The following is a 22,752-nucleotide window of genomic DNA, read 5'->3' as shown; positions in this document are numbered from 1 at the left end:
ATCTCACTGGGTTTGGTGTTCTGTGCTAATCTTCCAGGAGTTACGCAGTAAGTCCAGAAACACAGCCAAGCTATGACTGCTTTGCACGTCTTGCTGACACAAAGTGACGATACGTTTGGTGGATCGGGGCAGTGGAGAATGTCCCTCTGTGTAGGGAATGCTCTAGTGGCCTTGGGCTGCTGTAGCCACTACTTCTCCTGGCAGCTGGCATGGGGCTGTGGCCAGGCAAGAAGGGGCATGGCTGAGACGCTGCTGCATCTGTCTGATCCAGGGCTGCCAGACCATCCTCTTGGTGCCCTCGGGCTGCTCTAATTTATACTAGGGACAGGATCGGGTCCCTTGTAGTCCCAGGATTGTGTGTGTGTGTGTAGGGGGAAGGGGTGGGACACCAAAGGGTCTTAGGGCCACCTTCTCACTGGGCCTGTGCTAGCTCCAATAACCTGGCCCTTGCATTTTGTTTTTCCTTCGAAGAATTGAGTTGTTTCCTTGTGTTGATTGTGTCGATGCTCTCAGGGCTTGTCTATACTTACCGCGCTGGTTCGGCGGCAGGCAATCGAACTTCTGGGTTCGATTTATCGCGTCTAGTCTGGACGCGATAAATTGAACTCAGAAGTGCTCCCCGTCGACTCCGGTAATCCTGCTCGCCGCGAGGAGTACGCGGAGTCGACGGGGGAGCCTGCCTGCCGGGTCTGGACGGCGGTAAGTTCGAACTAAGGTACGTCGACTTCAGCTACGTTATTCACGTAGCTGAAGTTGCGTACCTTAGTTCGATTTGGGGGTTTAGTGTAGACCAAGCCTTAGTTGTTGTTCCCACATCCAGTAGGCATCCACTTTATTATACCAATCTGCATCAAGGCCCTCTGCAGCCATGCCGAGTCCCATAGAGCAGTCTAGACTGCGCTCTCAGGTGTGCCTGCACCGCAGTGAAAGCCCTGGGACTGATTCAGCCTGGGGCTGTGGGACTATAAAATTGCAGCGTAGACGTTCGGGCTCATGCTATTCCCCCGAGAAAAATTGTCCGCATGATATAATGTCCACTGGGATCCATTTTCTTCTATGTTGCACATGCAAAATGGGTAAAATCACTTGCCGCTATCTTCTACGTTGCTTGTCTTTCCATGCCGTCAGTTTTACATATGAACAATCAAGCAGCTTATGCTTCTATTATCGTTACTGGCTTTCCCCGCGTTATTTGTATGTGTTTCCCCACTAAAAGTGTATTTTCAGAAGGCAATGGGAGAAAAAAAACATTGTTTTTCCACCAACCACACACACCAAGGTATAAGCTGTCAAACATTAGAAAAGCCAATAAATCATCCTAACCGTTCTTTGCTCCCAAGAGCCATCCAAACATAATGTCAGTTACGCTTTTCTACTTGAATGAATTCAGAGGCAGCAACATGGTCATTATTGTGGATTGGAAGGCTCTGTTGGTGGTGGAGAGGCTGGACAGCTGAAATCTTGTGAGTCTACTGAAAATGAGATCTGTCAGGGTAACTTGACAACTATAGTTATGTCTGTGTTGTGTCTCTTTATTTCTGTCCAGTTTAATAGTATGTGTAACATAATTTGATATTCACATTCTAGGGGGAAAAATGCCTGTAAAGGATATCTGATGGGTGGACCTTTTAGGAGAAGTCTCTTCCCCCATCCCCCTTTTGGATTATAAGTATTTTAAAAGCAGAAGTGGGATTTCTTTTTAGTCACTAAGGCCCCGATTCAAGAAAGCACCCACGTACGTGCTGAACTTTAATCATGCGGTTAAATTCCATCGGCTCTGAACAGGGATGATCAGTTGATTCAGGGCCTTAAGTTTATCCACAGCTCTCAGTCTGCCGTGGAACTCCCAGTGCTGCAAGTGGATAGAGAGCAGTCTGTGGCATTGTCCACACTAGAGTCTTGGAGGACATCTCCCACTGTTGGTGAGAGCACTAACATACACAGGGCTCAGTGCAGTTGCTGGCATTTTTACCACTGTGTCATCCAGGCCAGTGCGGAGCAGGGATAGCTGACACAGCGGGGAAAAATGCTGGTGCCCTGTTATGTTCCCATCATTGTTACCAGCGATGGGACTGCACCACTGGCAGGAGACTTCCCCTAAAGCTTAGTGCCAAATGCAACTTCGGGGGTCTACTGTCATGTCAGTACAGTGTGGAGTTCCCATTTTGAGCCTCATAGGTAGAGCGGGTCTTTTGAACCTCTTTTTTTAAATGAAAAATGGCTTTTTTTTAGATTAAATGGAAATCGTAGTGGGAAAATGTCTATTGTCAAAAGTTTTGGGGGGGTTCATAGAAAAAACAAAATGTTTTGGTTTCAGACTCTTCTGTTTTCATTTTGTCAATGAAAACCCAGAACATCCCAAAGAAAACGATACGTGAACATTTTTGTTTTTGTCAAATTTTTTCATGGCCGAAAGAAAAAAAAATTCCTGACTGGTTCTTCTTATAGGAATGATACAAATGTATCCTGGGAAGAACTGATTACTCAGTCCTTGGTCTTGAAACTGGATCCATGCGGGCAGATAAAGCGCCCTATTTGTGTCAGTGGGGCTACTACACACTGGTGTGGATCCGGTGACCTAACCTTTTTATCTGACTCACTGATCAGTGCTGTACATAAACAAACAAACCCACACCCCACCTGGAGAAAGGTTAACAGAGTGGGCAGCATCCCACCCATCCTACGCAATCAGCTCAAACAGAAGTTACAGGCTTAATGCAGAAATTATTGGGTGAAATTCTATTATTTGTGTTCTGGTCATAATCGTAGAATTGTCAGGCTGGAGAGGACCTCGAGAAGTTATCAAGTACTGCCCTCTCTATTGAGGCAGGACCAAGTAAACATAGACTACCTCTGACAGGCATTTGTCCAACCTGTTCTTAAAAACCTCCAGTGACGGGGAGTCCACAACCTCCCTTGGATGCCTGTTCTGGAATGTAAGACTAGGTCTACTCTAAGGGGTGGGGGTCGTCCTAAGATACGCAACTTCAGCTACGCAAATAGCGTATCTTAGGTTGATTTACCTGGCCGTGAGGATGGTGGTGAGTCGACCGCTGCCGCTCCCCGGTCGACTCCGCTTCCGCCTCTCGCTGCGGTGGAGTTCCGGAGTCGACGGTAGAGCAATCGGGGATTGATTTTATCGCGCCTACTCTAGACACGATAAATCGATCCCCGATCCGGCGGGTAGTGTAGACGTACTCTCACTATCCTTACTGCTAGAAAGATTTTCCTAATATTTAACCTACATCTCCCTTGCTGCAGATTAAGCTCCTTTCTTCTTGTCCTACCTTCAGTGGACACGGAGAACAACTGATCACCATCCTCTTTTCTAACAGCCCTTAATATATTTAGAGACTATTTTCAAGTCCCCCATCAGTCTTCTTTTATCAAAACTAACCTTTTCCCATAGGTCAGGTTTTCTAAACCTTTTGTCACTTTTGTTGCTCTCCTCTGGACACTCTCCAATTTGTCCACAACTTTCCTAAAGTGCGGTGCCCAGAACTGGACACAGTACTGCAGCTGAGGCCTCACGAGTGCCAACTAGAGCAGGACAGTTACCTCCAGTCCTTTACATAGGACAGTCCTGTTAATGCACCCCAGAATATTCGTTTGGTTTTTTTGCAACTATATCACATTGTTTATTTATATTCAATTTGTGATCCACTATAAACCTCAGATCCTTTTCAGCAATACTACCACCTAGCCAGTTATTCCCCATTTTTCTAGTTATGTATTTGATTTTTCCTTTCTCAGTGATGTCATTTGCATTTATCTGTATTGAATTTCATTTTGTTGAATTCAGATCAATTCTCCAATTTCTCAAGGTTGTTTTGAATTCGAATCCTGTTTCCCAAGTTGCTTGCAATCCCTCCCAGTTTGGTGTCATCTGCAGATTTTGTAAGTGTCCTGTTCACTCCATTATCCAAGTCATTCATAAAAATATTGACTAGTAACAGCTCTAGGATTGACCCCTGCAGCAGCCCATTAGATACGCTCTCCCAGTATGACCGCGAACCACTGATAACTAGTCTTTGCGTCTGGTCTTTCAACCAGTTCTGCACCCACCTAATAGTAATTTCATCTAGACCAAGTTTCCCTAGTTTGCTTATGAGAAAGGCACATGGGACTATGTCAGAAGCTTTACTAATATCAAGCTATCGCACGTCTACTGCTTCCCCACAATCCACTAGGCCAGTAACCTTGTCAAAGAAGGACATTAGGTTGATTTGCTATGATTTCTTCTTGACAAATCCATGCTGGCTGTTCCTTACAAGCCTATTATCTTCTAGGTGCTCACAAACTGATTGTTTAATCATTTGTTTCAGTATCTTTCCAGGTATTGAAGTTAGATTGACTGGTCTATAATTCCTTGGGTCCTTTTTGTTCCCCTTTTTAAAACCAGTTTCTGTGTTTGCTCTTCTCCAGTTCTCTGGCACCTCGCACGTCCTCCAGGATTTCTCAGAGATAACTGTTAATGGTCCCGAGATTGCTTCAGCCAGTTCCTTAAGTATCCTAGGGTGAATTTCATCAGGCCCTGCTGACTTGAATACATCCAACTTATCTAAGTATTCTTTATGGTCCCTTCTGGCCTTAAAATCTATGATGCAGACTCTAGCATCTTGGCACTTACTATAAAGGAGATTATAGAAAACCTACAGCAGAAGTGAGTCATCATAATAAAATACCAATATGTAGCTAATATCATTTTGTAGGTTCATTAAATTGTGTGTATTTTCTTCCTCTATTGGCCTATAAATAATAGGTGCTCTCCATAACTTATGTTTCTCTGGAGTTGGTCTCCACTAGCATATAAATAGATATTTCCCAATTTTTGCATGGTATTTTGTTGGTCTTAACTCAAGGCAAATAATAAAAAACATCTGCTCCATAATGGCTTTGATTTCTTTTGGGGGTTTAGTCTTTCATTTGTTTTTGATTTCCTGGATTATTTTTGACTGTCACTTACTTTTAGGAGCACGTTTGGATTTACAACTTTGTAGAAATATTTAGCACAACAGGGAAAACAGCAGGAAAATGAATAGCAGCAGTGGTGCAATAAAACTGATGGAGATTGGGGAGGAAGAAAAAGTTTGACTGTGCTGATGGAGGGGCCTTGCTGTTCAGAATGTCTTGGTAGTGCTGTGAACTCCCATAAGAGGGAGGTGGGACTGTGGTGTAGCTCTGGTTTCTTGCTATGCAGTATATTATTTATCATATGCTTTGCCAATATCTTCCCCACCTTGAGCACAGGGAGATTGGAGAGAGAGAATGGAATACTTCTTACTGGCTGATTCACAGAGCAGTGTTGTCCCCATCGTTGCTGGAGGCTTCGGTGGCTGGAGGAACTGCACCTCTCTCAGAGCTACTGGGGGATAAAATGTTGGTTCCTGTAAAGAAAATGTGGGGATCTTGACAACTATGTCTATCATATCAAACTTGGGCTTGCACATCACCTTTTCAGTTGCTTGGAAACTTGACGAATGATGGAAGCGTATAATCCCATTCAAACGAACTGCCCGGGAAAGTATTGCAATGTAACTCCGTACCTTCCTTTTTATTTTTTCCTCCATGTCCTCAGTCAGGGCTCGATCCTGCCAAGTGCTGAGCACTCTGGCCCCAGTCCAACAAAGCACTCAACCATGTGCTTCGTTTCACGCATGTGAAGATTCCTATTGCCTTTTGTGAGATTTCTCACGTGCTTCAATGTCAGCATTTGCTGATGTGTTCTGCTGGATTTGAGTTGGAGTGCTCGGTAGGGTTACCATATTTTGAGTGTCCAAAAAGAGGACACTCCACAGGGCCCCGGCCCCGCCCACGCCCCCACTCCAACTCCACCCCTTCCCCAAAGTCCCCGCCCCATCTCCGCCCCCTCCCCTGCTTCCCGCGAACATTTGATTCGCGGGAAGCCTGAAGCAGGCAGCAGGTAAGCTGGGGTGGGGTGAGGGGAGGAGGCGCGGCCCAGTCTAGCCCCCCCCAACCGAGCGGCTCCCTCCTCCGGCGGCCGGCCCCGGCGCCAGCGTCTCCAGCCTGGCTCGGCTCGGGCCCTGGGGTGCCAGCCCCGGGACAGTCCCCGGCCGAGCGGCCCCGGGACAGCACTGCCGGCCCCCGGCCCGCCCCCGGCCCAGCACCCCTGGCCCCGCACTGCCGGGCCCGGCCCCTGGCCCAGCACCCAGCGGCTCCGGCCCCTCCCTATTTTCCCGGACATGTTCGGCTTTTTGGGATTTCCCCCCAGACAGGGATTTGAGGCCCAAAAAGCCGGACATGTCCGGGAAAATCCGGACGTATGGTAACCCTAGTGCTCGGCACCATGCAAGACCCAGCCAGTCCTGGAGGAGGGGAAGCTAGATCAGAGGGAGGTTGAGAATCCTGGTGGGTGGAGCCCTCAAAATGTGGGGAGACGTAATCCTGTACAGGGAAAACAGAGAGGAAGCAGAATGGAAGAAAATAACTTCCTGAGGAGCGTCACACTGTTCCTGAATATGCTCGGCATGCTAGAGGAAAGAAAAAAAGGGGGTGAGCTGACTGGAAGATTTCTTGACGAATTGTGGATTGATGGGTCTCCTATCTTAGCCAGGAGGTCAGCTAGAGAGGGGCTTGTATATTTCACCCACAAGCTCCTCCAGCTCTCTAGCGAGTGCCCATCACCGTGGTATCAGTGCTTGGTCTCACTTTGTCCGCAAGGCATGTATTGATGTGAGCTGGTATGTTGCCCCACATCCCGTTTATCCGAAAATGCCTCTTCAAAATCCAGTTTCTCTGACTGTCTCTACAGTGCTGGCCCATGCTCCTCCATCAAAGTAATTAGACCATTAAAATATTAATTATACATTAAAAAGCAGAGCTTACACGGTGGGTGGGTAACCACTGACTTCAATGAGAGCAGAGTTAAGTCAGTGCTGAGCACTCTTAACCTGGTTTTATATGGCCGGATTTTTATCTCATGACTGTATTTGGCATAATCCTCATCATCTTTCCCTAACCCAGCCTTCTTGTCTCCGGTCCTAGCTCTCTGTATTGCTGCAAACTCTTCAGGGTAGTGACTGTCTTGCTTTTTTGCCTGTAATTTGCCAATCACACTTTATGCCCCCTCATGAACAATAATTATTATGTTAGAATATCCATAACAGGGGGAGTGGCAGCAGGATCTGTGAGTGGCGTTTTCAAAAGTGGCAGCATGGGGTAGAGGGTAGAGCATTGGATTTGAACTCAGGAGACTGGGATTCTATTCCCAAGTCTATCGCTGGCCTGCTGGGAGTCCTTGGGCCCATCATTTCACTGCCCTGTGTCTCAATTTCCCATTTGTGAAAAATGGGAATAATGATGGGTCTAAATGAGCTGTTACCACTCAAGAAAGATCTTGCAGTCTTCGTGAAGAGTTCTCTGAAAACATCCGTTCAGTGTGCAGCAGCAGTCAACAAAGCGAACAGAATGTGAGGAACCATTAGGAAAGGGATAGATAAGAAGACAGTAAATATCATAGTGCCACTACGTAAATCCATGGTACGCCCTCCCCTTGAATACTGTGTGCTGTTCTTGTTTCCCCATCTCAAAAAAAAAAGAGATATTAGAATTGGAAAAAGTACAGAGAAGGGCAATAAAAATAAGTAGAGGTATGGAACCGCTTCCATATGAGGAGAGATTAAAAAGACTGACTGTTCAGCTTAGAAAAGAGATGCGTCAGGGGAGATATGATAGAGATCAATAAAATCATGACTGGTGTGGAAAATGTAAATAGCGAAGTGTTATTTACCCCTTCACATAACACAAGAACCAGGTGTCACCCAATGAAATTAATAGGCAACAGGTTTAAAACAAACAAAAGGAAGTACTTCACACAACACGCAGTCAACCTGAGGAATTTATTGCCAGCGGATCTTGCAAAGGCCAAAAGTGTAAGTGGGTTGAAAAAAGAACCAGATAAGTTCCTGGAGGACAGGTCCATCAATAGCTATTAGCCAAGTTGATCACGGGCACAACCCCATGCTCAGTGTGTCCCTAAAGCTCGGTTTGCCAGAAGCTGGGAATGAGCGACAGGGGATGGATTACTTGATGATTCCCTGTTCTGTTCATTCCCTCTGGGGCACCTGGCATTGACCACTGTTGGAAGACAGGATACTGGGCTAGATGGACCATTGGTCTGACTCTGTATGGCTGTTCTTATGATACTGACCTCCTTTGCATAGAGCTTTGAGATGTATCGATGAAATTAAAAGGTCTGTATAAGAGCTGGGTATTATTAAATGCTCAGGTTTGGTCCAGTTCTGTTCCCCTGAAGTCAATGGTTAAACTCCCATTGCTGTCGATAGCCCATTGAAAAATCCCATCTTGTGTCTCTCGTGTCTGTGCTTACTTCCAGCAATGGTCTCTACACTGCCATATTGAAGGGATTGGGAGAGACCAGTCTATGTGGGGGTTGAAGACTTGGAGTAGAGGACCTGGTCCTATCTCCATCGATGTGATACAGTTTGTGTTCCGGGCAACGATTCGTATCACTTCTCGTTTGGTCCAAACCGATCACTCATCACTAGTAAATAGAGCCCATCTGAGAATGTGCAGTTTGATCAAACCTCTCCCTGTGTGTTGTCCTAAAAAAATAACAGGCTCTGGTGTGAGTTTAGACTTCATCATCATTTATCCTACCCGGAAGGCGTGAAAGCTAATGATTATATAGATCCTGTGCAGTTTGGTATGTTTCTTTCGACTGAGCATTAGAGATAATTAGGGCTTGCGGGAGGGTGCGCTTATGGTGAAGATGAGAAGTTTTGCACTTATTTGCTCTTTCATGGTCTCTGTTTTTAAGTTTGTTGGCAAAAATGTCTGAGAGTAAGTGTATGTGCCTATGGGCTGTGTGGGTTCTGGCTGCGTCTTTGAGACACTCAGCATGTTTTTCTAGCTGATGCTGAGTAGTAGTGGTATGAATAAATCACTCCTATTTAAATGCTGTTAGACTTATGGAGGACCAGTACCTCTACACATCAGGCATTAGTGATGGTCGCTAGTGATTTTGGGAGTTCTATCAGTGGAAGAACTCCTCAAGTTGCACAAAAACTACAGGGCACAAACGCGGGCATCAGATTTCTGAGCACTGAATTAGAGCCTAGGACTCTAATTCCCCAAATCTTCCCTGCTAAGGACAGTACTTACGCACGTGCTTAACTTTAGGCACATGATTAAACATGGACTGAAATCCTGTTGACTTCAGTGGGAAAGTTAAGCACATGATCAAGTGCTGTCCTGAACAGGGATGAATTTAAGCACATTTTAGGATGGAGGCCTAATTTGGGATCATTCCTCCCATGCCAACTCCGAAGTTTGATTTGAATTGGTTCTGATGGAAGCCTGGCTAACTGAGCATTGCTGGTTATCATGAATAACGTGGGATGTTGCCACATTGAGGCCTGGAGTGGTGTGTGTGTAATGTGTTGGTTAAAAGGTGTGTTGCACTGATGATGGTGGGATGGAATGTCATACCTGCTCAGGTGTGTGTCATGAGACAAGCCCAAGGACTGCTGTATCTAAAGGAGAGTTGCCTTTAGTTAAAGCAGCAGGAGCATCTGGTTTTTCGGAGCAAAAGGATGACCGCTCTATCCTGGCTTCTGACTAGGAAACAGGGTAGTAAGAAGGTCTGATGCTTATACAGGTAGAAGGGAACAAGCAAAACCAGTTGAAAATGGGCACAAGGCGAAAAGAAGTGCGTTTATTTCACATCTGCGTGGAGTGGTTATAATCAGTGCTTACATAAGCCATTTTGTTTGCAGTATTTTTGCCTTTTCAGGCAATGTAGACTGATTATTGATTAAAAATACACTCATCTACTTCAGAGAATATCACAGCATTTTGGAAGATAATACAGGGAAAGTGTAGGAATCATTATTAGATAAGCAGCCTTCTTCATGCAGGTTTTGTCTGCCACACGTTTTTTCTGCTAGTTTATACAAAACTGGGGCGGAAATCCTTACCCCCAGGCCGACCCTTTTATGCTGGGTAAAAGAGCCATAGCACCATAAAGGAGCCCTAAAATCCTCGGTGTGGCCATGGGATGATCCCCCACAGTGCTGGCACTGCAGAAGACTGCCATAAAGCTGTGAGGACCCCATCACAAGCCTTGGTGTAGATAGTGTGCTGGAGGCCACAGTGCGCACAGCTGCAGAGATCTGGGGCAGTTCCTGAAAGCACAGCCTGGAGAGTCTGGGATAATTTAGATAGCACCTCAGAGCTGTCTAAATGAGGCCGGGCGCCTAGCCATCCCCCGAAGCAGCCCAGAATCAGGAGGGCACAAAAAGGTAGCTTAAAGCCACCATACCCCCCGGTTGTGCATTTTGCACTGTGCCATAATTTCAGTGGAATCATGGGCCAAATTTTGGAGATTTTGCTCATTTTTTTACTTCAGTGGGAGTTGTATCTGTGGAAGGACTGAGTAGGGTTTTAAGATCTGGTTCCATTCATTTACCTCTCTAGTAGAAAGATTCGCATTGACTTCAGTGGGAGTTGGGTGAGCTCTTGTCATTCTGTATGGAAACTTATTTTTTTATTGCGGTTGATAACTGCCTAGAAAGTTATTACACCTAACTGCAGTATCACATTCCTCTTAGAAACTGATATTGGATTGAAAACACCTTTTCGTACCCTTTTTGTGGATATTTAATTCATGTCTTACAAAGCAACTGTGTGGTATCAAACATTCCATCTAATTACACTCATTAGTGGCTTCTCCAGGACAAGTAAGTTTTTAATTAAGTTGTACAATGTAAATTAATAGTCATTGTGCCCCCATTGCACTTTACAACAAGAATGTCCTGTTCTGAGCAATTTAATTACAACAATTGTAGTAGTGGGATTTATTGGTGACTCTGCCATTTTGTTTCAACAATCCGCTTTGACAATTTGCAACCATACAATTGGGAGAGTTACTTAAAATGTTCATATTTATGTGTATTCTTTGTGTAATCTGGCTGTGTATTATGAGCGCAGAAGCTGCACCACTGGATAACAGTACCTGGGTTCTGGATTTCCTGTTCCGGGTATATCCTGCATCCGCTGAAGTCAACGGGAGGATTTTTCCCATTGAATTCAGTGGCAGCAGAATCTGACTCTGATACAATAACATCCAGAGCAGTGGAGAATAATTGGGTTTAATCATTTGGTTGGTTAAACAGGCAGCCGAGGGAGGGCTGGATCCTGACTATACCCCAGCATTCTCCAGGAAGTCATTCCTGGTCTTATGGCGCTCCAGACTGGCAGCATAGCAAAGTCCCAATTTTGCCTTTGTTTAACCGGAAGGAATAAACTTGGAAGCAACCCAACTACCCAGCAGCTGAGCTGCTGAAAGGGGCTAGAGAATTCTTGCTACACTCTCATGGAAATGTATTAGCTTAGACACAATCTAGGTGCCTGCCCTTGTGAGAAGGCACCCAGGTACCATGGTGATGAACACTGTATGAATATCTAGCTAAGTGGCTAGTTTATAGGTACTGACTGTGGCTCCAGAGTTAAGGTTGGGGTCATTTTTTTTTCACTTCAAGTAGGGGAATTTAAGCTCCTTGTTTTAAAAAAGCCATAGTGCCCCCCCCCCCAGTTTACAGCACATAATCTATGAGCAAAGACTGAATTTGCTGAGGATTTGTTTCAGTTAAATCTGTATTTCAGTAATTTAAAACAGTCTCCTCTGAGATTTTTTTAAAAAAATTGCTTTTTATTTTAATCTATTTTTTTCGCATCCTTCTAGTTAACAAATGGCTTGTTACTAAACCTTCAAGCTTCCCATAAATGTAAATCTCATTGACTGATCTGTGAATAATGGGCATATTTGAAAAACTAGGTTCTAATGAAAACAAATGATTAATGATAGGATGTAAACAATTGTAATTACTGACCAGCCAAGTACAGCTGATCAGGTCATTTGCAAGTAGTGGCATTGTGACGTCAAAGGTATTCAACCAATCCTCAGTATTCTGCTCATATTAATTTGCATACTGCAGTCCAATTGGCTGAATTCAGTGTGTGTGTGTGGGAGGCTATACACGTGTCAAGAGTTTTCATTGGTCCACTTGATATCTGTGTGCAGACAGAAAGCACAATGGATTGATGGGAGAGCTATGGAGATAATGTAGCATATTATGACATGCTTAATGTTACATACACATCATGTTAGTTCCCCTTCAGAGTGAATGTTTAGACTCCAAATGAGTTGCGTAATTTTCAAAGGGTGCTGACAGCACAGCTGTTCCCATTGTCTACAAGAGGTTTATTTGAGTGCTTAATACCTTTTGAAAATCAGCCTTGTTTATTTAAATTCCTAACCAATGACTTAGGATCCTAATTTTAGGTACCCAGTTTTGAAAATTGCGGTCTGAGTTTATTTTTATAATCAGTGTGGTGGTCAGAAATGAAAGGCTGATGGAAAGAAGTGGCTTTGAGGAGGGATTTGAATGAGGAAAGTGAGGTTGAGTGGCATAAATATAAAATCTATTGTGAAAAGGACATCTGTTCATGGAAGAGAAGTTTCCTCTTTGTCTGCAACTTTGTATGACAAGTTTCAGTCCCGAGACCATTTGTATCCGACAGTTTTACAGCTCTAAAAACAGAGCTAATAATGCAAAGCACAACAGACTCTTAACTACAGAGACAGCACCAAGAGCTGCTGCAATTTTTCTTAGCTTGGCTAAGTGTGTGTAGATTTATTTTTTAATTACACTCCCTCTTTGGACTACAGATTTTAGGGAATCCATGAAAAAATGTTATAAGCTTGGGAATAGTTTATTGCTGTTTAATGTAAATTGTTTTTTTAATTGCTTGTGTGGCTTGCCAGGGCAAAATTCAGTGAATTTAGCCACAGTCAAGCGGCCTGCAATTTACTCCAGAGATGTACAGTCTTCAGTGAAGAAACAGGCTGGAACTTTTTCCGACAGCGTTGTGTAAGGACTGCTTCCTGCCCACCACCATTTTTACAAAATAATTAAATTATTAAATTAAATTAATGGAGATATCCCATCTCCTAGAACTGGAAGGGACCTTGAAAGGTCATCAAGTCCAGCCCCCTGCCTTCACTACCAGGACCAAGTACTGATTTTGCCCCAGATCACTAAGTGGCCCCCTCAAGGATTGAACTCACAACCCTGGGTTTAGCAGGCCAATGCTCAAACCACTGAGCTATCCCTCCCCCCCCACCCTAATAAAAGGGGCCCACTCATTAATTTTTAAAGCGAGCTGCAACTTTATATTAACAGAATAATTTGCACTCTTTGTTCCATTTATAAATGACTGGTTGTTTATTCTTTATACTGCCGTAATCCCATTTGGGCATCAAGGGATGCTAGGGATTGTACACATGTCCTAAAAAAGACTGACTCGTGCCCCAAAGAACTTAGTCTGAAGCCCCAATCTTGCAAAGAGTTACACGGACATGTCTGGGTTTGTACAGCGTCTAGCACCACAGGATCTTGGCCCACAGCTGGCACTCCCAGGTGCTATGGTAATACAAGTAATTGAACTGCTTAACTGAGTAACGTTAGGCATCTGCTTAAATGCCTGCAGGACGGGGGGAGGGATAGCTCAGTGGTTTGAGCATTGGCCTCCTAAACCCAGGGTTGTGAGTTCAATCCTTGAGGGGGCCACTTAGGGATCTGGGACAAAATTAGTACTTGATCCTGCTAGTGAAGGCAGGGGGCTGGACTCAATGACCTTTCAAGGTCCCTTCCAGTTCTAGGAGAGAGGATATCTCCATTCTATTCTAAACCTTGCAATAACTTGTCTTGATTGTATCTTATTTTAACAGCAATCAGATTCCCTTTCTGTTAATTGCCAAGTGCCCTTACCAGGGCCAGCCAAGTCTCATGTGTTTACTGACGCTTGTATCCATGCAGCCTCATTAAGGCTTTCTTCTTCTCGTTTCTGTTTAGTGACTTTACTGGACTCCCGCACAGTCCTGGGGGATCTGGGATGGATAGCCTACCCGAAAAATGGGGTAAGTCTCAGACGTTTGCTTTCTCAAGCCAAGAGCAGCACTAATAGTTTCCATTTTGAATGTAGATTTCTGTGTTGAAAATTCCCCTGAGGGAATTGTTGGCAATAGGAGGGGAAAAAAACAAAACAAAACAACAAGCTGTGACTGGAAAAAAATGGAGCTGCATGGTCAGGGATTGATTTATTTCTGCAGCATTGCCAGCCCCACGTGTTCAAACATCATGAGTCAGACCCTCCCGTCCCAAATCACAACATTTTTTTAAAAGTGATAAACTCTTTTTCCTTCTCTTTGTAGAGCCATTGGGATGCACTTGGGTCATGTTTACATGCTTTTCTCTGCAATTGTGGTGGGGTAGAAATTTACTCTTTGTTTTAAATGAAAGCTGAGGGTCTCACATGATTCCAGGAGCTGGCACTTCAAAAAACAAACAAACTCCAAACAGTCATGTGATAAAATTCCAAGCGTTGGCAACACTGTAATATCTTTATTTATATTTGGCCTTATTTGCATCTTGTGAGTAGCCATAGTGAAAACAATGGGCTCACCCATGAGAGTGAGGAATGCAAGTAAGGGCTTTTTTGTGATTCTAAGAGACCCATCATCCCCGGGGGTTGTTCTTTGTTGTGGTTTTGCCTTGTATGGATGGGGTTGATACTGCGATTGCACAGAGAATTTTGATGAAACAATGTGGGGCTTAATCCTGCAAGGGGCTGAGCATTCCTGTGAGTTGCTGGGAATCCCCAGCTCCCGCACGCGTTGCTGAGTGGGACTGATAGGAGTCTTTAATCAGGAGAGGGTTCTGAAATACCATCCCTGGAGTTGTAGACAGTCAGCAGCTGTAAATGACTGCAATGTCATCTTGGAATTGAATTTTGATTGGCTACTGATTGTCATGCAAATGACAATTTTTTATATATATATGGAAACAGAGGCCTAATTTGGATTGGTTGTACGCCAGCAGTCACTGATCACCAAAAGCTGACTGTAGTTGTCTTTGACTTCAGACATGTAAGAGATTGTAGAGAACGGAGAGTTTCTCCTGAACTGCACGAGGGGCCTGATCCAGTTCTTTCCACTGATGTTAATGGAAATTGGATCAGACTCTAAAGGCAGAGTTGCCCTTTGAGATGTGCATGGAGGATTTTGACTGTCGTAATGTGCTCTCCCTATGTGGGGATAATGATACTGACCTCCTTTGTGGATCGCTTGGAGATAGACAGATGAAAAGTGCTATATAAGAGCTAGGTATTATTATTACATGTGTGGGCATCTTAATGATCACATGCCAGCAGAACAACATATGGAGATAAGATCAGCTGTGAAGATCTGAGTGGAGAATGTCCTGCTAACTAGGTACTGGATGAAATATTATTTTCTATGGTGCCAGCCCTTTCTAGTATTTTTTTTCCCCAGCATAAGAAAGCAGTATTTTATTTTCAGCAATACTAAAACACTATTACAGACATGAGTGCAGAAATCATAACAGCCCGAATGTCCCATAGATTTGTATGTGCATGTGCAATCCGGAGCAGGGAGGACGCTAACTGCTCTAAGCATATGCTTTCTTTTTCCATTACCCAGAGAAGCTTTATATATTTACAGATTTACTTTCCAACTACCTCCCTTGCTTTAAAATCATCAGCTAGACCCATGAATACCAAATCAACTTGTAATTGAGTCAATAGAGAAGGATTTGTTTCTTAAATTAGCTTGCCCAAATCAATAAAAAGTGAATCAGGCAGTCAGAATTGGTTTTTGAATTGCCAGAAGTCCCTAAATTTCCTTCGTTTTCATGGGGCTTCATAAAAATTCATGAGGTCCAATTAGCCCAGTTGTCTGTTTGGCCTAATATATTGGCAGTATTTTTCAAGTGGCGAGAAGTATCTTTCTGATCTACGTCCCCAACCCATTTATCACCTCTACAATCAGCAAAGCACCAATCCTCTCGTTTATGTAGTATTTCTTTTAAAGATCAGTCTGGTGTAAATATATAAAATAACTCTCAGCTTGGCATACAGATTTGGAAGTGGGGAGCTTTCATTTTAAAATAAGATCCGAGGAAGGTGGGCTATTCCTTGGGAAATTCCAAGACAAATTTGTTGTTCTCAGGACATCCTTTGAGGGGAAGGTTCAGGGAATGGACACATACACATCTTTGCAGGAAGCAAAGGAGAAACCTTTCTGCATGCAACACTTCCTGTCAGTGAGAACTGTTTCTGGATATAGTATATGTACTGGAATAACCCCTTTGCATCATATGTATCCTCCTATCTAATACCATCCTTCAGCTTCTATTCACTTCAAGAATTTTATGGCTACATTTATTATATCACTGTTGTAGGGATACTACAGTTACTATTATGATAATATAGCCTCCTGAAACTCCTCCTTTCAGTAACTCATGCAGTTTTGCCAGTTCTCATGATTTTGAAATTTAGTATTTTGTTAAAGCTACAGCTATTAGACTCAAGAGATTGCATGAGAATCTCATCTTTCCTACAAAAATAAGCTTCTAGTCCTCATGGTTGCATAGGAAAGCTTGGGAATGTTAAGTGAATGGTTAACCCTAAAAGCCAGCTCAGATACCAGAAGGCAAATAAAAATGGGACCTAAATTTATTAGTTAACCCCCCCCCCCGCCATGATATTTGAGCTGATTTCATGATTTTTGGACTGGACACATGATTTTTATGAACACTTATGATTTTCAGGACAGAATTAGACTCAGATTGAAATGCTCCACACTTGTCTTCAGTACAAAGATGAATAAGTTTAGGGTGGTTTAGCAAAATATTAAGTTATCCTGAGAATGACACATGGTAATTTTCATGTTTTGAAATCCATTGGGTTCCATGGGGTGGTCAGTATGGGCAATAATTTTGTCTACATCCTGTTACTGCAAACGATGGTAACTTATTATTTCTATTGTGGTAGCAGCCTCAGTTTTGCTAAGCTGTTTCCAAATATACAGGAAGAAAATTCCTGCTTGGCCTTAATTCAGTCTGCCCCTGAGCTCACTGTCACCAGTGAACTGCAGAGCAGCGCCGTTGGTGAAAACCACTCCACCTGCATGCAGCTTGAGAAATGAAATCTATGAAGGTGGAGGGGCAATCCAATCCAACCTGGAGCCGGGGCTCAGAGCTGTGCATGCCCTGCCCACAGCTATGTCTCCAGATACAAATAAGCCATTTTTGCCGTTTCTTAATTAATTACAGTGGGTCAGACCCACAGCTGGTGTCAATCAGTGGAACTTCATTAAAGCTATGCCAATTTACATCCGCTCAGGTTCTGGCCCATTGACTTTGTGGTTCTTGGGGAAAGCACTATAGGTTAGAGCTGTCTGTCCAGTGGCCCAGTCTATTTAGGTACTTACCTATGGTACCCAGACACAGAAGCCAAAAACTGGACTGTCTTGGTAAAATCTGGATGGGTAGCAACCCTACCTGGGTCATATCACTGGGCACCTGGCAGTCATGGATGGATTTTATTCTCTGAACACCCTGGAAGGTAAGGAAGTTTTATCTCCATTTCACAGGTGGGAAATGAGGCCCAGAGTAGATTGCGACTTACCCAAGGCTACTTAGGCAGTCTGTGGCAGAGCTGGGAATTGGACCCACGTCTCCAGACCCATAATCCAATGCCCTATCCCCTGGACTATCCTTCCTGCTCTGTATGGTGATATATTCTCCCCCTGGTTTCCCTGCTCTGCTCCTGGTTCCTGGTAGCATGGCTCTCCCAGTCCATTATCCCTGGAGCCCCCTCCTCGACAGAGCACAGGGCCTGTGCAGAGCATTTCCCATGCCTGTATCTGTTAAAATCCTCCCAAAGGTTGTGGAGGGGTAAAGCACAGGAAGTACCCACCCACGACCTGCTATCTGCTGAACTCCGGATCAGGATCCCAGGGGGCCATCTGCAGAGTATGAGAATCATAGAATCATAGAATATCAGGGTTGGAAGGGACCTCAGGAGGTCATCTAGTCCAACCCTCTGCTCAAAGCAGGGCCAATTCCCAACTAAATCATCCCAGCCAGGGCTTTGTCAAGCCTGGCCTTAAAAATCTCTAAGGAAGGAGATTCCACCACCTCCCTAGGTAACCCATTCCAGTGCTTCACCACCCTCCTAGTGAAAAAGTTTTTCCTAATATCCAATCTAAACCTCCCCCACTGCAACTTGAGACCATTACTCCTTGTTCTGTCATCTGCTACCACTGAGAACAGTCTAGATACATCCTCTTTGGAACCCCCTTTCAGGTAGTTGAAAGCAGCTATCAAATCCCCCCTCATTCTTCTCTTCTGCAGACTAAATAATCCCAGTTCCCTCAGCCTCTCCTCATAAGTCATGTGCCACAGCCCCCTAATTATTTTTGTTGCCCTCCACTGGACTCTTTCCAATTTCTCCACATCCTTCTTGTAGTGTGGGGTCCAAAACTGGACATAGGACTCCAGATGAGGCCTCACCAATGTTGAATAGAGGGGAATGATAATGTCCCTCGATCTGCTGGCAATGCTCCTACTTATACAGCCCAGAATGCTGTTAGCCTTCTTGGCAACAAGGGCACACTGTCGATTCATATCCAGCTTCTCGTCCACTGTAACCCCTAGGTCCTTTTCTGTAGCATGGCTGCCTAGCCATTCGGTCCCTAGTCTGTAACAGTGACTGGGATTCTTCTGTCCTAAGTGGTCCTAAAGGGTTGATGATGCCTGAGGTGCCCCTTTATGCAGCACCTGGGCAAGGTTTTGATCCTGTTGTCACTACTGGCAGAGGTGAGAATTGTGCCTTCAGCTCTCAGTTGCTGTAGATCTGGTTTCACTTCACTGAATTACCCTAGATTCACCTGAGAGCAGAATTTATGCACATAGTTGTGATCACGAACTAAAAGATGTCCAGATAAACAAAAAAACCCAACATACGTGGCTGGGCTTTCTTTATTAAAAATGGGGCACGTCTAGAATGCTTGCACTTTATACCCCTCCTGGCGCATTTCCTAGAGTACTTCGTAGATTTCAATAAAGCGGGCCACATTAGGAATTTATGTAGATGTGGCTGTGACAGTGATTAAGCCTGACATGCAGCAACTGCACTTGCTTTTACTAAACATCCCCTTTATCACATATCAAAGTCACAGACATCGAAACAATGGGAAATGGTGTAAGAGAAATATTTATACCAGATCCAGACAGGATTTCTATACTAAGCAGCCTTATTTCTGCTTTTCTTTTTATTTCCTAGAGAAGGGCAGAATCAGGGTAGGACACCCTGCAAGGCTCTTAGGTCTGGGTACATCCCACCCAGAACTCCCTGCAGACACCTACTTTACATCTTGTTTGATTTGGCCGTACAGAAATGCATGTGCTTGTAATTACATCCGGCTAATTGCAACAATTGCCTTTTAAAGTAAACACTCGGGTTTAGTCGGCTCTGTTTGTTCAGCAATTACGTGTGATATTTTTGTTTCAGTAGTTACCATCAGTTGGGTTAGTGTTTTTAGAACTTTTCCTCTTGTGGGTTTTTTTTTAAACTTCCTTGCAAACACCTCTTAGGACCTTTATTTTTATTTTTTTCCAAATTAGAGCATGACACACCTGCTGTACTTTTGTATAACCAGTCTTTTTTGTTCCCTGTTGATTTCTCTGAACTTCCTGCAGCGTGCAGCAGGAAACCCTCGATGGTCCTTCGAGACTTGGCTGTTTGCTGGGGCTCACTGCACCGCTACATGTTCTGGGTTTTTTTAAGCTGAGAGAAGAAAACAAACATGCACTAAGGAACCTTGTCTTGTGGAGATGTTGAGGATACTGGGTTTGCTCATAATTGTTTATTCATTGCAGCAGATAGTAGAGAGTTGACTAATTAATTACATTTGTTCTGAAAGGGAGAAAACAGTTGCCCCGCTGATGAAAGCAAACAAGGGCAAAAAGCATATGTCAGTGGGGAAATTCAGCAGAGCTGACCTTACAGATGTCTGATGTTTGGGTGTGTGGGGGGCAGTGCTTGGTTTTTGTTGAGCAGTGTTTCTGGTTCGCTCTTCTGAGAGAGCTTCCCTTATGTGTGTGTCTTTTGAAGTTAAAAATAACTAAGGGTTAGATTAGTCAGCATGGTTCATGAATATATTAGAGTTGCTCTCTCTCGTTCTGACTTAGCCTGAGATTTTGCATTGAAATCCCTGCACTGTTGACTGATTTTTGGGGTAGAAATAATAATAATTTAAAAAAAAAGGAGGGATGGAAGAACAAGGAGGATTTTGGCACCATTGAGCCATGTCATGTAGCTTTGATTGTAACTGGCATATTTAGGCCACCACAGTTGGAAACCTGTGTTGTTTCCAGTGAATGCGGCTGTTAAGTTGTGAACAATGGTGAAGGCAGAAGAGAGAGAGACACTAAAAGGACGAGGCTAGAATTCATACTAGCAGTGGGGAGTCTAGTAAAGATGAAAATAATACTGAAGTAGGTTAAAAATATACATTAGCACTTCTCCGCCCTTAATTTGGCTAGGAATGCAAAAAGAATTATGCTACAAGGGGAACAAATATGATAAGTTGCACACATCTTTGGAGGAAAATTGAGGCAATCTGAAGCAACATTTTAATAATTTAAAAGGAATATTTTAAGGGACGATGTCAAGTTTAATAGGGACAAAATATGACCTACCATTTTCACAAGATTACATGTTGTATCCTTTGGGAACTATAGCCCTGATCTTTTACATACTTACTCGCTTGACTTTACACACATGATTGGTTCCATTGACGTCAGCTGAGCTACACATATGTGGTAAGTTAGACTTGTATATAAGTGTTTCCAGCACTGGGTCCTGGTGCCTTACTTAGAGATGGAAGAGATCATATAGCCAACTTCTGTCACCCCATTCTCTTGCCTAATGGCCATGGTCCCATGGTAGCATCATTTTCTTTTTGGTCCCTTAAAAAAGGTGATGCCAATGTGCTTGGTCTGCATAGGTCCAGAGCTATCTTTTTGCAACAAAGTTTGCAATCTTGTATTGCATGGTAATGATGACAAACATTAATCACATGTTTGTTATGCGACACCATTGTGATCATTTAAATAAATTGCTGGGCCCATTGTGTGTGTGTGTGATATAAACAAATGATAGTAACTTTATATACTATGTGTACTACCTATCACACTGATTCTGATCTCACTTACAGCTTTCTAATTGTAGACTTGAGTGGAGTTACTCTGACATGCAGTGATATACCTGAGGGTCACATGTAGCCACTGGTGTCTAAGCTGAAGCAACGTCATTGACTTTAACAGAGTTGTGCCCCCTTACACGAGGACTGAATTTGGACAAATAATAAATTATATACATAAATAAACCATCATTTCCCGTTTGTTAAAATTCAGCCCTAACGTAAGTGGGCACAACTCTGTTGAAGTCAATGACATTGCTTCAGCTTATATGCCTGCGTTTGTCCCACAGGCCTTCCTGTCAAATCAACCTGATAGCGTTCTTTGGCAAGGTAACAAGCCTTGGGGATGGGGGGAAGTGGTAGATGTGGTATATCTTGAGCATGTTGACCGTTAGTAAACTTATTAATGTTTAGTAAGACTTTTGATACTGTCTCACGTGACCATCTCATAAACAAACTAGGGAAATACAACCTAGATGGAGCTACTATAAGATGGGTGCATGACTGGCTGGAAACCTGTTCCCAGAGAGTAGTTATCAGTGGTTTGCAGTCAAGCTGGAAGGCCATATTGATTGGGGTCCTGCAGGGATCAGTTCTGGGTCTGGTTCTGTTCAATATCTGCATCAATGATTTAGATAATGGCATAGAGAGTACACTTATAAAGTTTGCTGATGATACCGAGCAGAGAAGGATTGCAAGTGCTTTGGAGAATAGGATTAAAATTCAAAATGATCTGGACAAACTGGAGAAATGGTCTGAAGTAAATAGGATGAAATTTAATAAGGACAAATGCAAGTACTCCACTTAAGAAGGAACAACAACACCGCTACCTCGATATAACGCGACCCGATATAACACGAATTCGGATATAATGCGGTAAAGCAGTGCTCCTAGGGGGTGGGGCTGTGCACTCCAGTGGATCAAAGCAAGTTCAGTATAACGCGGTTTCACCCATAACGCGGTAAGATTTTTTGGCTCCCAAGGACAGTGTTATATCGAGGTAGAGGTGTAGTTGCACACATACAAAATGAGAAATGGCTGCCTAGAAAGGAGTACTGTGGAAAGGGATCTTGTAACACTGTTGCAAAAAAGCAAACATCATTCTCGGATGTATTAGGAGTGTTTGTAAGCAAGACACGAGAAGTAATTCTTCTGTTCTACTCTGCATTGAGACAGCCTTAGCTGGAGTATTGTGTCCACTTCTGGCCACCACTTTTCAGGAAAGATTTGAACAAACTGGAGAAAGTCCAGAGAAGAGCACAAATATGATTAAAGGTCTAGAAAACATGACCTGTGAGGGAAGATTGAAAAAATTAGGTTTGTTCAGTCTGGAGAAGAGAAGACTGAGAGGGGGCATGTATTCAAATACACTTCTACCCCGATATAACACGATCCTTGGGAACCAAAAACTCTTACCGCGTTATAGATGAAACCACGTTATATCAGGTAGGGAAGGCTCCTGGTCCCCTGACCGCCCCCCCCAACCCTCCCCCAGAGCAGCGTGTCGGAGCCGTCCCTAGAGGGGTGCGGGGCCCAGGACAAATCAGCCTCCCAGCTAGTCTCCTCACCATCTGCCCAGCGCTCCCGCCTGCCCACCCGCCGCTCGCCTCCTCACCCCACCTACCCACCCACCTGCCCGC

At 43.9% G+C, this 22,752-nt stretch overlaps 1 protein-coding gene across 20 annotated transcripts in view; it reads left to right on the top strand.

Annotated features, from left to right (window-relative positions):
* EPHA5 (EPH receptor A5) overlaps window positions 1-22,752 on the top strand; it is a 395,151-nt gene that overhangs the window by 9,836 nt on the left and 362,563 nt on the right. For 19 of the 20 annotated variants that reach the window (XM_008173251.4, XM_005285713.5, XM_005285712.5 and 16 more), the window contains exon 2: window positions 13,899-13,963. The exons of the other annotated variant lie outside the window; for it this stretch is intronic. In XM_008173251.4, the coding sequence (XP_008171473.2) occupies window positions 13,899-13,963 (65 nt within the window). The remainder of the gene's footprint in view (window positions 1-13,898; window positions 13,964-22,752) is intronic. 20 annotated transcript variants of the gene reach the window in all.

This window comes from Chrysemys picta, chromosome 5 (assembly GCF_011386835.1).
Source record: "Chrysemys picta bellii isolate R12L10 chromosome 5, ASM1138683v2, whole genome shotgun sequence".
Taxonomy (NCBI): Eukaryota; Metazoa; Chordata; order Testudines; family Emydidae; genus Chrysemys; species Chrysemys picta.
This window is presented reverse-complemented; position numbering and strand designations above follow the sequence as displayed.